The 17,346-nt window shown below is 40.5% G+C and overlaps 1 protein-coding gene across 1 annotated transcript in view; it reads right to left on the reverse strand.

Moving 5' to 3' along the window:
- Window positions 1-17,346, reverse strand: part of LOC126176786 (dedicator of cytokinesis protein 1) — a 475,112-nt gene that overhangs the window by 358,359 nt on the left and 99,407 nt on the right. Inside the window, exons 8-10 of the mRNA XM_049923958.1 lie at window positions 12,687-12,816; window positions 8,066-8,272; window positions 7,694-7,969 (exon numbers count right to left, since the gene is read on the reverse strand). Of these exons, the coding sequence (XP_049779915.1) occupies window positions 7,694-7,969; window positions 8,066-8,272; window positions 12,687-12,816 (613 nt within the window). The remainder of the gene's footprint in view (window positions 1-7,693; window positions 7,970-8,065; window positions 8,273-12,686; window positions 12,817-17,346) is intronic.

Raw genomic sequence — 17,346 nt, forward strand, 5'->3', positions numbered from 1 at the left:
TAATGTCTGGATGTGATAGTTACACAATGCAATCAAATTTCTGATTTCTGTTTTAATTACTACCTTACACTGTAAGTAATAGTTTCCAGTTTTTTTTAATAATAGCTTTATTTGTCAAACTCAATAGACAGTAATATTAAGTTCAATTAGATGAAGTCCCCCTCCTTGCAAAGTATGCACTTTTTTCACAATTGGAAAATGCATGGAAGTATATTAATTTTAAAGTGCTAACTGTTAAAAATCGTCGCCACATGAGTCCCAAACTGATCTCAGACACCATATTTTCGGATATTATTTGACAGTATGTCTGCTTACATCACGTGAACTATTTTGTTGAAGCTTGCTTACGATATGGAAGGTAAATTCCAAACATGTTTGCCTCCATGTTTCTTCAATTTTCATGTAAATCAAAATCTCTAGAAATGGCAATGTGTCACTTTTGTCAGATGCTGTTTGGTGAATCAGCATTGAACTAGAGCCAATCCATCAGCTCACAAACTGATTATGTTAGTTGGTTACGGAAATATTTATGAACTCCGGTTCCCCCCTCCTCCGTTGAATCGGCACAGTTTATGAACAGAGAGTTCCTCTAATGAATGCTGTCATGAAGACTTTTGTTTTCATATTTTGAGGAAGTTGCTTTTCACATCATGCAATGGATTCTACTGTGTAAAAGGTGTGAAAAACAAAGCAACTCTCTTTGCTCCAAAGTGCAATAATTCAAGAGAACTTATTTGTAAAACAACACAAAAATTTCCTCCAAAATTGTTGTGATATCTTTATTAGTTCAAAATCATAGTTTCAAAAATAAATAAAACAATGGGAAGCCCAGGATGGAATAACAACAATATGCAAAGGACAGGTTGCTACTAATCACAGAGAGCAGCTGCTGTCAGATAGAACAGACACTCAGTTGAACAGGCAGAACGAAAAAATAATACTACAAATACTTAAGCTTTTTGACAAATTCCTACCTCAAAATTAACTCTCACCCATTCATACAGCAACAACAACAAATCCACCATACCAGTAACCCCTCTGGCCTTAACCTTCGTTACTCCCTGTTCTCGACCTTTCTATCCCCTTCCCTGATACCATTACAATATGCACATTCCATCTAATCCTCTAATGCTACCACAAGTCCTTTTTATTTTTCTACTTCTCCCTACCCCCACCCCACACAACGATACGCACCTATTAGCCGTATCTTGTCCCTGTCACATCCCTACACACTCCCTCAGGTAGCACCAGCACCTTCCCACAGCCCTCACACCACCTAATACCTCCTCCTTACCCTCACCACCCACTCCAGGAGACTGCTGCTCACGTCAGAAGCAGTTGTGCCCACAGACAGTAGCCATGAGAGCGTGAACTAAACAGAAGTACAAACAAATAACTTTTAAAAGGCTTTGATCTGGCTGTAGAGAATGAGGAACCAGGTCCTCCTCCCCCCCCCCCCCCACCTCTCTAATTGCCCAATTAAAATGAAAATTACTTTCTTCATCAGCTTCTGAACCGCTACAGAAATTTCGAGAGTTCAAGCTTTGGATAAAGGCTAATAGCAAATATGTAAACATCAGAAACTGATTTGAGAATGCACGAGTGTCAAAGGCAATGCTTTTTTCTAGTTCAAAATAACTTTTCTTGCTTTTTTATTAAAGATGGTTCAATAACATTCATAACATGTAATGAAATATATTTGATAGATCTGAAAGACATTCACAAATAATTAGTATTTAGTGATGCTTTATTTAATTTTTCATATTTGTCCCATTAGAATCAAATACCTTGGCTGAATAAAAAAAATCACAACACCAAAAGATAATTAATGTAGAATAACGAAATGTAAGGAGTACATTTGCCTGGGTAACATATTTATGTGATTAACATTGCAAGGATGGCTAGAGGACAAATGTAAGGATGTAGAGGCTAATCTCACTAGGGGCAAGGTAGATACTGCCTATAGGAAAATTAAAGAGACCTTTGAAAAAAAGAGAGCCACTTGTATGAATATCAAGAGCTCAGATGGAAACCCAGTTCTAAGCAAAGAAGGATAAGCAGAAAGGTGGAAGGAGTATATAGAGGGCCTATACAAGGGCAATGTACTTGAGGACAATATTATGGAAATGGAAGAGGATGTAGATGAAGATGAAATGGGAGATACGATACTGCGTGAAGAGTTTGACAGAGCACTAAAAGACCTGAAACAAGGCCCCGGGAGTAGACAATATTCCATTAGAACTACTGACGGGCTTGGGAGAGCCAGTCCTGACAAAACTATACCATCTAGTGAGCAAGATGTACGAGACAGGCAAAATACCCTCAGACTTCAAGAAGAATATAATAATTCCAATCCCAAAGAAAGCAGGTGTTGACAGATGTGAAAATTACCAAACTATCAGTTTAATAAGTCACAGCTGAAAATACTAATGCGAATTCTTTACTGACGAATGGAAAAACTGGTAGAAGCCGACCTCGGGGAAGATCAGTTTGGATTCCGTAGAAATGTTGGAACACGTGAGGCAATACTGACCTTATCTTAGAAGAAAGATTAAGGAAAGGCAAACCTATGTTTCTAGCATTTGTAGACTTAGAGAAAGCTTTTGACAATGTTGACTGAAAAACTCTCTTTGAAAATCTGAAGTTGGCAGGTGTAAAATACAGGGAGGGAAAGGCTATTTACAATTTGTACAGAAACCAGATGGCAGTTGTAAGAGTCGAGGGGCACGAAAGGGAAGCAGTGGTTGGGAAGGGAGTGAGACAGGGTTGTAGCCTCTCCCCGATGCTATTCAATCTGTATATTGAGCAAGCAGTGAAGGAAACAAAAGAAAAATTCGGAGTAGGTATTAAAATCCATGGAGAAGAAATAAAACTTTGAGGTTCGCCGATGACATTGTAATTCTGTCAGAGAGAGCAAAGGACTTGGAAGAGCAGTTGAGCGGAATGGACAGTGTCTTGAAAGGAGGATATAAGATGAACATCAACAAAAGCAAAACGAGGATAATGGAATGTAGGCAAATTAAGTCGGGTGATGCTGAGGGAATTAGAGTGGAAATGAGACACTTAAAGTAGTAAAGGAGTTTTGCTATTTGGGGAGCAAATAATGGTTGAAGTAGAGAGGATATAAAATGTAGACTAGCAATGGCAAGGAAAGCGTTTCTGAAGAAGAGAAATTTGTTAACATTGAGTATTGATTTAAGTGTCAGGAAGTCGTTTCTGAAAGTATTTGTATGGAGTGTAGCCATGTACGGAAGTGAAACATGGACAATAAATAGTTTGGACAAGAAGAGAATAGAAGCTTTCGAAATGTGGTGCTACAGAAGAATGCTGAAGATTAGATGGGTCGATCACATAACTAATGAGGAGGTATTGAATAGAATTCGGGTGAAGAGGAGTTTGTGGCACAACTTGACAAGAAGAAGGGACCGGTTGGTGGGACATGTTTTGAGGCATCAGGGGATCACCAATTTAGTATTGGAGGGCAGCGTGGAGGGTAAAAATCATAGAGGGAGACCAAGAGATGAATACACTAAGCAGATTCAGATTCACAAGGATGTAGGTTGCAGTAAGTACTGGGAGATGAAGAAGCTTGCACAGGATAGAGTAGCATGGAGAGCTACACCAAACCCGTCTCAGGACTGAAGACCACAACAACAACAACAACAACAACAACATTGTAAGATCACAGGTTAATGTAAGTGCAAGATAAGCAACTGCAAATGTGAAATGCTGGTACATTAATAAAAGGTGTAACTGGCAGTATGCTGAAGCATAATGTTGGACAAAAGCTCGTAAATGTGCATGCATTGTGTTGTACAGGTGCCAGATGCCAGATTGTCGGATGGAGTTCCATGCCTGTTGCTCTTGGTCATTCAACAGAGGGACAATTCATGCTGATTGCGGAGTTGTCATACAATGATGTACCACATGAGCTCGATTGGCGACAGACCTGTCGATTGAGCAAGCCGAGGCAACACGTCGACACTCTGTAGACCGTGTTGGGTTGCAACAATTATATGTCGTGAGTGCTATCCGGCACCACAAAAGATCAAATCTCCACACTGACAGACAATTTTGCAGTCAGGGTGTGTGGGATAATCACAAGAGTACTCCTGCTATCTACGGAATCACACCTAAGACCATAACTCCAAGTGTAGGTCCAGAGTGCCTAGCACACAGGCAGGTCGGTTGCAGGTCCTCAACTGACCTCCTCCTAACCAGCACACGGGCGTCACTAGCACTCAGGCAGAAACAACTTTCATCAGAAAACATAACACACCTCCATCCTGTCCTCCAATCGGCTCTAGCTTGCTACCATTGAAGTAGAAAACGGTGACGGTTGGGGTTTAGTGGAAACATCGAAATAAGTGTCCAAGGAATAGAAAAGCAACTGGAATCACTCAACAGAGGAAAGTCCACTGGACCTGATGGGATACCAATTCGATTCTACACAGAGTACGCGAAAGAACTTGCCCCCCTTCTAACAGCCGTGTACCGCAAGTCTCTAGAGGAACAGAAGGTTCCAAATGATTGGAAAAGAGCACAGGTAGTCCCAGTCTTCAAGAAGGGTCGTCGAGCAGATGCGCAAAACTATAGACCTATATCTCTGACGTTGATCTGTTGTAGAATTTTAGAACATGTCTTTTGCTCGAGTATCATGTCGTTTTTGGAAACTCAGAATCTACTATGTAGGAATCAACATGGATTCCGGAAACAGCGATCGTGTGAAACCCAACTCGCTTTATTTGTTCATGAGATCCAGAAAATATTAGATACGGGCTCCCAGGCAGATGCTATTTTTCTTGACTTCCGGAAGGCGTTCGATACAGTTCCGCACTGTCGCCTGATAAACAAAGTAAGAGCCTACGGAATATCAGACCAGCTGTGTGGCTGGATTGAAGAGTTTTTAGCAAACAGAACACAGCATGTTGTTATCAACGGAGAGACGTCTACAGACGTTAAAGTAACCTCTGGCGTGCCACAGGGGAGTGTTATGGGACCATTGCTTTTCACAATATATATAAATGACCTAGTAGATAGTGTCAGAAGTTCCATGCGGCTTTTCGCGGATGATGCTGTAGTATACAGAGAAGTTGCAGCATTAGAAAATTGTAGCGAAATGCAGGAAGATCTGCAGCGGATAGGCACTTGGTGCAGGGAGTGGCAACTGACCCTTAATATAGACAAATGTAATGTATTGCGAATACATAGAAAGAAGGATCCTTTATTGTATGATTATATGATAGCGGAACAAACACTGGTAGCAGTTACTTCTGTAAAATATCTGGGAGTATGCGTGCGGAACGATTTGAAGTGGAATGATCATATAAAATTAATTGTTGGTAAGGCGGGTACCAGGTTGAGATTCATTGGGAGAGTCCTTAGAAAATGTAGTCCATCAACAAAGGAGGTGGCTTACAAAACACTCGTTCGACCTATACTTGAGTATTGCTCATCAGTGTGGGATCCGTACCAGATCGGGTTGACGGAGGAGATAGAGAAGATCCAAAGGAGAGTGGCGCGTTTTGTCACAGGGTTATTTGGTAACCGTGATAGCGTTACGGGGATGTTTAACAAACTCAAGTGGCAGACTCTGCAAGAGAGGCGCTCTGCATCGCGGTGTAGCTTGCTCGCCAGGTTTCGAGAGGGTGCGTTTCTGGATGAGGTATCAAATATATTGCTTCCCCCTACATATACCTCCCGAGGAGATCACGAATGTAAAATTAGAGAGATTAGAGCGCGCACAGAGGCTTTCAGACAGTCGTTCTTCCCGCGAACCATACGCGACTGGAACAGGAAAGGGAGATAATGACAGTGGCACGTAAAGTGCCCTCCGCCACACACCGTTGGGTGGCTTGCGGAGTATAAATGTAGATGAATGTAGATGAATGCACGCCACAGGGCATCTGGCTCGGAGCTGTCCTCGGAGCAACCAATTTGTAACAGTTGACTGCTTCACTGTGGTGCCAACTGCTGTTCAAATTGTTGCTGCAGATGCAGTACAATGCACCAGAGACGTATGCCGAACATGACGGTCTACCCTATCAGTAGTGCCATGTGGCCATCTGGAGCCCAGCCTTCTTGTGACCTTATATTCTTGTGACCACCACTGCCAGCAACTGTGTACAGTGGCTACACGACTGCTAAATCTTTCGGGAATATCAAAGAAGGAACATCCAGCTTGTTGTAGCCCTATTACATGACCTCTTTCAAACTTTTTTTAAAATTAAAAATGAAAGTCCTCCAGCTGTACTTAAGATTTCATATTTATTTGGCTATTAGTTTCAACATTGCGTCAACACCATCTTCGGGCCCAATATAACACACCATACATAAAACAAACAATGTGAGACACCAGTAGTCTGTGAGCTATTGTACAACGTAAATATATTATAAACATATTATATTAAGGACGAATTCATTAAAAGTAGTTACCTTCTGGTACCACGCGCCGCGGAATTTAAATCCACGCCAGACGTCACGGACGTCGAAGACCCGTAGAGGTTTCTGCACCATCGCACCGTAAGCTGTGGCGGCGCACGCCTCCTGACCCGCTTTTAGTGTGAGGGAGCCACAGTGGAGCACGGGGTCCCAGCGGCCAACAGCGGCGCCCCCGATAGCCTGCCTCGCGCTCAGCCAGGGAGTATAACCTCGCGTACGTCGGTTTACACCTGGCTTCATGCTAGACAGCTTACTTCCTCGTTCTGTGTACGAGTGGACGCGTTTGTTTCCTCGTTCGATCTTGTCGTATTCATTCTGTCCTTCGTTTGTCGTGTACGTCCTCTCCCGTCGTGTCTTCGTTCGCGGGCCTCTCCGCGGGTCCCGCCGCGCTTTCTCTCATTGCTACCCCATGACCGTCCTGGTCGCAGTTACGACACACATTTTGTTCATTTTCACTATGATGCAATTTACGTTGACATTAGCAATTTATACGGTACAAACAAGTACAAATGAGGTTATATATACACAGTTATTTCCATTATAGATCAATACTTATATATACCCCCATTTTCATTCAAATGTCTGGTATTGACCTATAACGGAAATAACCGTGTATATATAACTTCATTTGTACTTGTTTGTACCATATAAATTGCTAATGCCAAGATAAATTAGTGAAAATGAACGAAATGTAACTACTTTTAATGATTTCATCCTTTATATAATATGTTTATAATATATTTATTTTGTACAATAGCTCACAGACTACTGACGTCTCACATTGTTTGTTTTAAATACGGTGTGTTATATAGGGCCCGAAGTCGGCTTTGACGCAACGTCGAAACTAGTAGCCAAATAAATATGAAATCTTAAGTACAGATGGAAGAGTTTCATTTTTAATAAAATTTACACCAGCTAATGTCCCACCATCATCCAATTTAAATATGGATGTACAAAGATCTTTCAAACTTGGTGAGGTGTTAATGATGGCTTTCTTTGCCACCTTAAAGGCATTCTTGATTAACATAACTAACACTCATGACCGTTGCAACATGTCTTTAATGCAAACCTGATTTGCAGCCACATAGTGACACTATTGACACCACACTTACGCAACTGGTACAAATTCTAATTGACATCCATCTTTCAGATGTAGAAACATGCCTACCAATTTTTGTTTGTGCCGCACAATTCCCTCTTGGTGTTGCCATTTTTTTGCCGACAGTATACTTAATAACAAAAACATACTTACCTTGTAAACAAGTAATTCGTGGAGTGAATCTTCCAATGTTGTGCCATTTTCCTGCATCAATGTAACATATGACATGGCAAATGGTTTCTCAGATTTGTCTTTGGCTTCAGTCGATGAACGGTGTTTAAAAGTGAATTTCAAATGGCTCGCTTTGAATTCTTCTATCGGAATTGCTACTTTAAAAATCTCGCACCATCTCGGCCTATCTTCGTGATAGTAGATCACAGAACGGTACTCGTTTAATGGTTCGACACCACCACCTAATGTTATAACACCCTGTGAAATTTAGGAGGCAAAAGGAATTTAGAAACTTCGACAAACATTGCAATAATCGTGCTGAAATAATATTTCAAAAATTGCTGAACAACTTACAGGAATGCTCTGACCTTTCTCATTGCAGACTTTTACAGTGACTTCAACATTTTTGTCAGTAGACTTGCTGCCTTTAGAAAATTCACCAGAAACGAGCATAAGGTACAGATCATTTCTAACATCACCGGGAAGAATTACTTCAGGAAAACCCATTTTCCTGGCAACTGCAACATTACCGAGAACAAGATGAGGGTTCTCTTCTCTCACCTGCAAAATAATAAAAAATACAACAAACAAATTAATGTTACTTGTTCATAAACGAAAATTATAGTGAAATACCTCTCTAACAAATGATTGTACAAAGCAGTTAACCTTAGATTAACACACAAAATTAGCTCAGATCAAGCTCAACATGGAAAACTGCATTGTATACATGTTAATTTACGCTATATTGTCGTGAAGCAGGATCATCTTTGACTGGCAAAGTTCTGCTGATCAAGTCCAAGTTCAACTGTGATTCTCAGTTCACAACCCAGAGGTATTAAAAAGACAATGATTTTGTTTGTGCAAATACATGTTTAAAATAAATAATAAAGATGTTGTTATTAACACAAAAAAAATGTTAAATAAATATGTGAATACGCCACCCTCCCATTGCTGAAGCTCAAAATATTTGTTTAGACGTGTAAGGTTACTTCAAGAAATTATTGGCGACGAAAGTAATGAGTGCAAATAATAAATGACCTCATTACAATTCTTGGATATAGCTCATAATTAATGTGATTAGCTTTAGGTATTTTACAAACACTTTTCAGCAGCAGTGTAAGAAAGGAAATTCAAAATATTTGCAGTGAAAATTTTAGAAAATTGAGTTCAAAAGCAGCCAATAATGACTGGACCCCTCTTACTAGGATGTGCACAGCTGAAGACAGTACCGGATGGCAAAGTCTATAGAAAACCTTTATCCAGCAGTGGATATCAAACTGCTTACGATTATGATGGAGTGAAAATAATAAACAGAGAAAATTAAGTAAGTATGGAAGCAACATAAGTGAAAAATGAAGCAGGAAGAAAGAATTTATGAACAAGAATAGGAGAACAGACATGGAGCATAGACAGGAACAATATATTGCTTCTGGAGGAGATTACAGGATCACTTGCATTGCTGAAAGGGCAGCTCTGTTTGGAAATAATTTCTTTTTTTTTTTCCCCCATTGACCAGTACTCACATTATTTTATTTTAGCATTTTCTTTTCTGCAGCTACTTTATCTTATCCTTATGTACTAATACCTCCCTTTTCCCATCAGTCCTTATCAGTTCCTGTGTAAACTACTACTTCCTTCCATCACTCACAGGAACTCTTCCTGCATTCTGCGAGTCAAGTCACACACAACTAGGCAGCTGCCATCTCCATAGTTCTTTCTTCTGTATTATGCTCTTACTATAACTCTTCCCTCTGACAGTTTCCAATCTTCCCAATTTCACGTTGCATTCTCAATTGCTATTTAGATCCCACTCAGAACATTCTAATATACCAATACATACAATAATAATAAGAAGAAGTACGAAAAGGGAGAGAAGGAAACATAGTAGGTGAATATGGATTGGGGCTAAGAAATGAAAGAGGAAGCCGCCTGATAGAATTTTGCACAGAGCACAACTTAATCATAGCTAACACTTGGTTCAAGAATCATGAAAGAAGGTTGCATACATGGAAGAAGCCTGGATATACTGACAGGTTTAAGATAGATTACATAATGGTAAGACAGAGATTTAGGAACCAGGTTTTAAATTGTAAGACATTTCCAGGAGCAGATGTGGATTCTGACCACACTCTATTGTTTATGAACTGTAGATTAAAACTGAAGAAACTGCAAAAGGTGGGAATTTAAGGAGATGGGACCTGGATAAACTGACTAAACCAGAGGTTGTACAGAGTTTCAGGGAGAGCATAAGGGAACAATTGACAGGAATGGGGGAAAGAAATACAGTAGAAGAAGAATGGTTAGCTCTGAGGGATGAAGTAGTGAAGGCAGCAGAGGATCAAGTAGGTAAAAAGACGAGGGCTAGTAGAAATCCTTGGGTAACAGAAGAAATACTGAATTTAATTGATGAAAGGAGAAAATATAAAAATGCAGTAAATGAAGCAGGTAAAAAGGAATACAAACGTCTCAAAAACAAGATTGACAGGAAGCGCAAAATGGCTAAGCAGGGATGGCTAGAGGACAAATGTAAGGATGTAGAGGCTTGTCTCACTAGGGGTAAGATAGATACTGCCTACAGGAAAATTAAAGAGACCTTTGGAGAACAGAGAACCACTTGTATGAATATCAAGAGCTCAGATGGAAACCCAGTTCTAAGCAAAGAAGGGAAAGCAGAAAAGTGGAGGGGGTATATAGAGGGCCTATACAAGGGCAATGTACTTGAGGACAATATTATGGAAATGGAAGAGTATGTAGATGAGGATGACATGGGAGACACGATACTGCGTGAAGAGTTTGACAGAGCACTGAAAGACCTGAGTCGAAACAAGGCCCTGGGAGTAGACAACATTCCATTAGAACTACTGACGGCCTTAGGAGAGCCAGTCCTGAAAAACTCTACCATCTGGTGATCAAGATGTATGAGACAGGCGAAATACCCTCAGACTTCAAGAAGAATATAATAATTCCAATCCCAAAGAAAGCAGGTGCTGACAGATGTGAAAATTACCGAACAATCAGTTTAATAAGTCACAGATGCAAAATACTAACTCGTATTCTCTACAGACGAATGGAAAAACTGGTAGTAGTTGACCTCGGGGAAGATCAGTTTGGATTCCATAGAAGTGTTGGAACACGTTAGGCAAAACTGACCTTACGACTTATCTTAGAAGCTAGATTAAGGAAAGGCAAACCTATGTTTCTAGCATTTGTAGACTTAGAGAAAGCGTTTGACAATGTTGACTGGAATACTCTCTTTCAAATTCTAAAGGTGGCAGGGGTAAAATACAGGGAGCGAAAGGCTATTTACAATTTGTACAGAAACCAGATGGCAGTTATAAGAGTTGAGGGACACAAAAGGGAAGCAGTGGTTGGGAAGGGAGTGAAACAGGGTTGTAGCCTCTCCCCGATGTTATTCAATCTGTATATTGAGCAAGCAGTGAAGGAAACAAAATAAAAATTCGGAGTAGGTATTAAAATCCATGGAGAAGAAATAAAAACTTTGAGGTTCGCCGATGACATTGTAATTCTCACAGAGACAGAAAAGGACTTGGAAGAGCAGTTGAATGGAATGGACAGTGTCATGAAAGGAGGGTATCAGATGAACATCAACAAAAGCAAAACGAGGATAATGGAATGTAGTCGAATTAAGTCGGGTGATGCTGAGGGAATTAGATTAGGAAATGAGACACTTCAAGTAGTAAAGGAGTTTTGCTATTTGGGGAGCAAAATAACTGACGATGGTCGAAATAGAGAGGATATCAAATGTAGACTGGCAATGGCAAGGAAAGCGTTTCTGAAGAAGAGAAATTTGTTAACATCTAGTATAGATTTAAGTGTCAGGAAGTTGTTTCTGAAAGTATTTGTATGGAGCGTAGTCATGTATGGAAGTGAAACATGGACGATAACTAGTTTGGACAAGAAGAGAATAGAAGCTTTCGAAATGTGGTGCTACAGAAGAATGCTGAAGATTAGGTGGGTAGATCACATAACTAATGAGGAGGTACTGAATAGGATTGGGGAGACGTTTGTGGACCAACTTTACTAGAAGAAGGGATCGGTTGGTAGGACATGTTGTGAGGCATCAAGGGATCACAAATTTAACATTGGAGGGCAGTGTAGAGGGCAAAAATCGTAGAGGGAGACCAAGAGATGAATACACCGAGCAGATTCAGAAGGATGTAGGTTGCAGTAGGTACTGGGAGATGAAGAAGCTTGCACAGGATAGGGTAGCATGGAGAGCTGCATCAAACCAGTCTCAGGACTGAAGACCACAACAACAACAACAACAACAACAATAATAAGAAGAGGAAAAGAAGAAGAAGAAGAAGAAGAAGAAGATGATGATGATGATGATGATGAATATGAAGAAGAAGGTTTGTATGATCAAGTAAAACCAAACATAAAATAATATCTAGTTAAAGAGAAAATGCATGCACCTCTCTTCAGGTAATCATAGAACAAATGAGATATTGCTCTATGTATCCACATAAAATAAAATTAAACAGTGGAAAACCCAGGATGGAATGTACCAATATTATGAAAAGGGAAGTTGCTACTCACCATATAGTGGAGATGCTGAATCACAAATAACCTTTTGGCCAACAAGGGCTTACCCTTCAGCTGTCAGAGTCTGCAGTTACTTTTGTGTGTGTGTGTGTGTGTGTGTGTGTGTGTGTGTGTGTGTGTGTGTGTGTCTCTATTTCTTTCCGTCGTCTATTTTTCGACAAAGGCCTTGTTGGACACAAGCTTATTTGCGACAGTCTTTTTGTTGTATCTATCTGTGACTCAGCATCTACACTATATTGTGAGTAGAAACTTTCCTTTTCATAATATTAAAACAAAATTATTCATTTTCATTTTCCAAATGACGCACTGCTTGGATTATCTTGACAAGGCACTAAACCATAATCTTTTGTCATTCCGTTATTGTTTGAGCTGTTATTTGAATAAATAGGTAAGATCCAGTCAAATGCACCTGCTTAATGTCTCCATGAAGTAACTTCAGACTAATCCAAAGTCCATGCCCTTTATGGTCTCTTTGAGGGACTTCTTTTAGCAGAAGTATTCGACGGAGCGTTCCATCTAAGTTATCACGTTCTGCACATCTGCAAAACAAAAATTTCTTTCTCACAAGGTGTTTATCAAACATTTCCTAAGTTAGTCCAGATCATTTTTGGGGTTAATTAAAGAAGAGTTAATTGTTTCAAACATAGCAATTAAAAGCAGGAAAACCTAAATTTGCTGATAAATAAGAGCAGACTTACTATTAATTTTTGGAACTGCAGTAATGATTTGCCAACAGCCCGCGAGTGTCGGAGGCCGCACACACCAAGTGAATGTCAGGCGGTGCATCGAGCAGCTGTGTTGTGTGTCTCACCTACGTTCGGCAGTCACCTATGAGACTGCTAAGCGCGCACTCCGCGCCGCCTTCGAGGTGGAAGGACGTGCTTTGCGTCAAATGTGCCACCGAAAATGGCGTTTGCTGGTGTTGGGAGAAGAGGCGAATGCGTCTTCTGTCGTGCGACTACATTATAAAGACGCCAATGGCCATACCGTGTTGGAAAGCGCCCCAGTATCGGTGGCCAACATCCCTTACCGTATGTCCTTTGTACGAGAGTATATCCTAAATAGACGCTATGTCCTCCGCACGGCCACAGATCCACACAGGTCAGCACGGCAGCTCTATATTGAATTGATGGGACAACCTCCCCTTAGTAAATTGGAAGTCCGCTTACCTACTGTAAACTGGAAGCAAGTGTGGTCAAATGTCAATAGCAGTATTCTGCCTTCCGATGTGTCTGCGTTGTGGTACAAACTAGTCAACAACACACTGCCCACCAATCAGCGTTTAGCCGACATTCAGCTTCTCGCCTCCCCCAACTGCGGCAGGTGTGGCGTGCTTGACACCAGAGAACACCGCCTGCAATGTCAAGCTGTTTCCGATGTGTGGAGGAGTTGCCAGTTAATGGTGGCTCTCATCAGGTGAACTACGCCGGCGCACGTCTCAGTTGATAGTATCATTGTACCGGATTTTAAATATTTCCCATGCGCAAAACACAATACTGCTGTGTGGTTGTTGGGCCACACTGTTTACGCCCTTATCGACCGGCAAATTCACGATGGACTCACCTTTTTGACTCACATTTGGGACCAATATTCTAAGATCAAAAATAGTAATAAACACGAACAATATTTTGCCAATTTCTTATCATCTGCATTGCATCACGCATATGCGAAACAACTGTAAGATGTGTCCGAGCCCCTCTTATTTGCATCAATTGTCTTTCAGTTTCGCAATTGAGTTTTGATGATACGTACACTGATCTCTTTCTTGCTTCTTACATGCAGTTCTCTCGAAAATAAGTTTAGATATATAGTTAGTGTCAGCTGGTGAAATATAACCAGTCTCCATTCATTTGTCTATCTTTGTTATGTGCTGGCCTGTAAACTAGCATACATAAGACCATTTTTGGATAAAAAGAAATAAAATTAAGAAAGTTACAGAAAGAGAGTAACTGAGTAATAGGATGCGGTTCCAGTTTTACAAAAAAATAAAAAAATAAAAAAGAAAGAAAAAACAAAAAAACCAAAAAAAAATAAAACAAATAAAAAAAATACACCGGATCTCATCCGATCACCGAAGTTAAGCAACAACGTCAGTACTCATATGGGTGACCGCCTGGGAACTCTGGCTGTCTTCATTTTTCGCTTTTTACTCGCAACCCCTGCCAGCCCTCTTTCCATACCACCTTTCTGTTGTGACAAAGATACGTCCTTAAGCTTTTTAAACGACTGCTCCCCTGCTGTTACAAATATTTAATTACCTGATACAATTTCATGCTTTCTCCTTGTGACAAATAACTTAGACTATTTGTTAGCTGCAACATTGTTCTATAAAAAACTTCAATCTTTCTACCAAAAGTTGAGATGTGCACAGTCAAATGTCTTTGAAAGATCACAAAATATCACTTGGTGGTATTCTGTATTTTAATGGATGTCAACTTTGGTGAGTGTATGTGTAAGTGGCATTCTTAGTATAGCATTCTTTCTCATTCTTTGTAATTTACTGAACAAATATTTAATGAAGTTTCGGGATTTCAGCCAGATGAACAAACTTCTTGTTTCAATATTCTGGCTGACAAGTATTCAGGCATCTTGAGGTGAGTGTTTTGCACTGGAGGCTGCTAGTTCACATTGCTAACTTTATACCAAAAAATGGTACAGAGATGCAGGTGCAGAGGCAGCTACTACACGAGTGCCCTCTGTTGAGTTTTGTGCCCTGTTTGAACACTGCCCCACCTATGACATGCAGGCACATGCATAATGGTAATACTACTTGTATGTTCTCTGTCAAAATGTGGGCTCACAGAGTTAAAAAATTCAGGTGTCAAATTAATAAAATTAAGTATTGTTAGGCATCTCATTAGTCATAAAATATTTTCTTTCTAAAAAAAATTAAAGAAATCAACAGGTCCCACATCTTATTCAGTTGAAAGCCACCATCACGATCAATCAGACCTTCTGCCAAATGCATTTCCACCAATTTCTTAATAATTGAATCCCAGAAGGATATCACTGAGTCCAAGATTTTCTTGGCAGAAAAATCCATACAATGCCAAGCTATGGCTGATTTACTGGGCTGCAAAAGGTGAGTGTGGCACTCACGTTCAATGAACCTTTCACGTACTGTGCGTATTGTTTCACCACACTGCCACACTACCACGGTATTCTGTAAATTCCAGCCCTCCGCAATTTCAGATCGCCCTTTATCAAACAGAGAAGAGCACAAATCTTTGTAGATGCCTGGAAGATTACTTTGAAATAATGTTTCCTTAGGATTCTGCCCAATTTCGACGAAATATTGCCAAAATTTGGGAGGAATGTCATGGACTTGAACAGCTCCTTCTTCTCTTGATTTTGTGGGTGGTCATGTTTCTTCCTCCTTTTAAGCTGTTATCATCTGTCAGCACAGATTGTAAATGTTCCATTTCTTTTGCAAGACTGTCTCTCTATCACACGCAACATGTGCCCAGCGCTCCAATGTTCAAAGGACCCCCATAATTTGTGACGGGTGATCACAGTTAGACACCTATAAATACAGGTCTGTATGTGTGGACTAACAGTAAATGGAATGCCCCAATGATCCATCCACTTTCCGACTGACCAAAACGTCCAGAAATGGTAGACAGCCATCCTCCTTCACTTCAATCTTAAACAGGACATTCTCACGGATAGAATTCATATGCTGCAAAAAGCATGAGAGTTGTTCTTCACCGCAGCATCACACTACAAAAGTATCACATCGACACATTGCCAGAAAACTTAAGTTCTGCCACATCAAAAGCCCTCTCCTGAAAGTCTTCCATACAGAAGTTTACTGCCAGAAGGGAGAGAGGACTACCCACGGCTACACTGCCAATTTGCTCCAAACATTTGTGATTCGTTTCCTTTGCTGAGTGTCTAAAAAAAGACAGACGACTAGGGTGGATGAGGCAATTACACTGACGCCACCACAGACGCCGATGCTAGCGTATCAGCGACTGCCGATGTGCAGGTGCAGACCACGGAGAGAATGCCTCGTGAGGGGAGGGGATTTAATACGGCTGCTGCCTGCCCTCAGGAGCTTTCGTCAGTGCACCTGATGATGGCGACATGTCTGATCGCTGAAATACTGTGGTTGTTGGACACTATGGACCAGCAGTACATCTGTGGACTATTCTTGCTCCAAACATTCAGTGTTGAATGGAAAGTAGATTAAGGGAAGAGCATGATGAAACAGAGCTGTTATATCGGCTTTGAACTTACTGCCAATGAAACCACGGGTGGAAGCCTTGGGAAGTGTAAGACGAAATCGAAGCTTACTACCAAGTCTGATTCACTGGGTTAAAGTGACATCAGGCTATTAATAAAATCACAAGAGTTGTGAGTATGATTAAAGCACTTTCGTGGGAAAGTCTCAGTACAGAAGCAAGATTTCTAGCCAAGTCAAGTGTAAAGAGTGCCGATATTGTTCACAGTAGGATGTAATAGAAGACTCTTTTGAATCTTCGGAACACCCTATAAACTCGGTGGAGTAGAGTTCTGAGGTCTTAATCTTTTTGCAGAAAAGAAGAATAATTCAACAACACTTTTTTTTTCTTTCTACTCTTCCTGTGGGTCTTTATCGAACTTTCAGTATATTAGTTCACTCAATAAGCTATAAAACTTCTGGTCATAGACGTAACATGGCAATAGCACAGTGACAATCCCCTCACCCAGCGAAAGGACCACCATCTGAGGATCTCCTCACAACTTCTGCAGTGCAGCCCTTTCCACAGAGGAAACATTGCTCTTCTGTGGTGAAACTCTCATTAGTACATGACATGTTTCACACTTTATTTCTTCTACAGTGTCAATTGTATGAGGTCTAACAGCTTCCTCAACAACACTAATAAAATCAGTTAAAGGCAAGATTCTAGGTGTAAGTGAGAAGTTCAAGCCTTTCCCAATCACGCACAATGTCACATTGTCTGAAACCTTATCTGTAAAACTTACCGAAGAGTGTCAAAAAGTATCTTCATCTTCTTGTGATAACATTGCCAATAGACAGGCAAATTTTGAATATTGTCTTGAAACAAGACTCCTTATGGACTCGG

The sequence above is a fragment of the Schistocerca cancellata genome, chromosome 3 (genome assembly GCF_023864275.1).
Source record: "Schistocerca cancellata isolate TAMUIC-IGC-003103 chromosome 3, iqSchCanc2.1, whole genome shotgun sequence".
Taxonomy (NCBI): domain Eukaryota; kingdom Metazoa; phylum Arthropoda; class Insecta; order Orthoptera; family Acrididae; genus Schistocerca; species Schistocerca cancellata.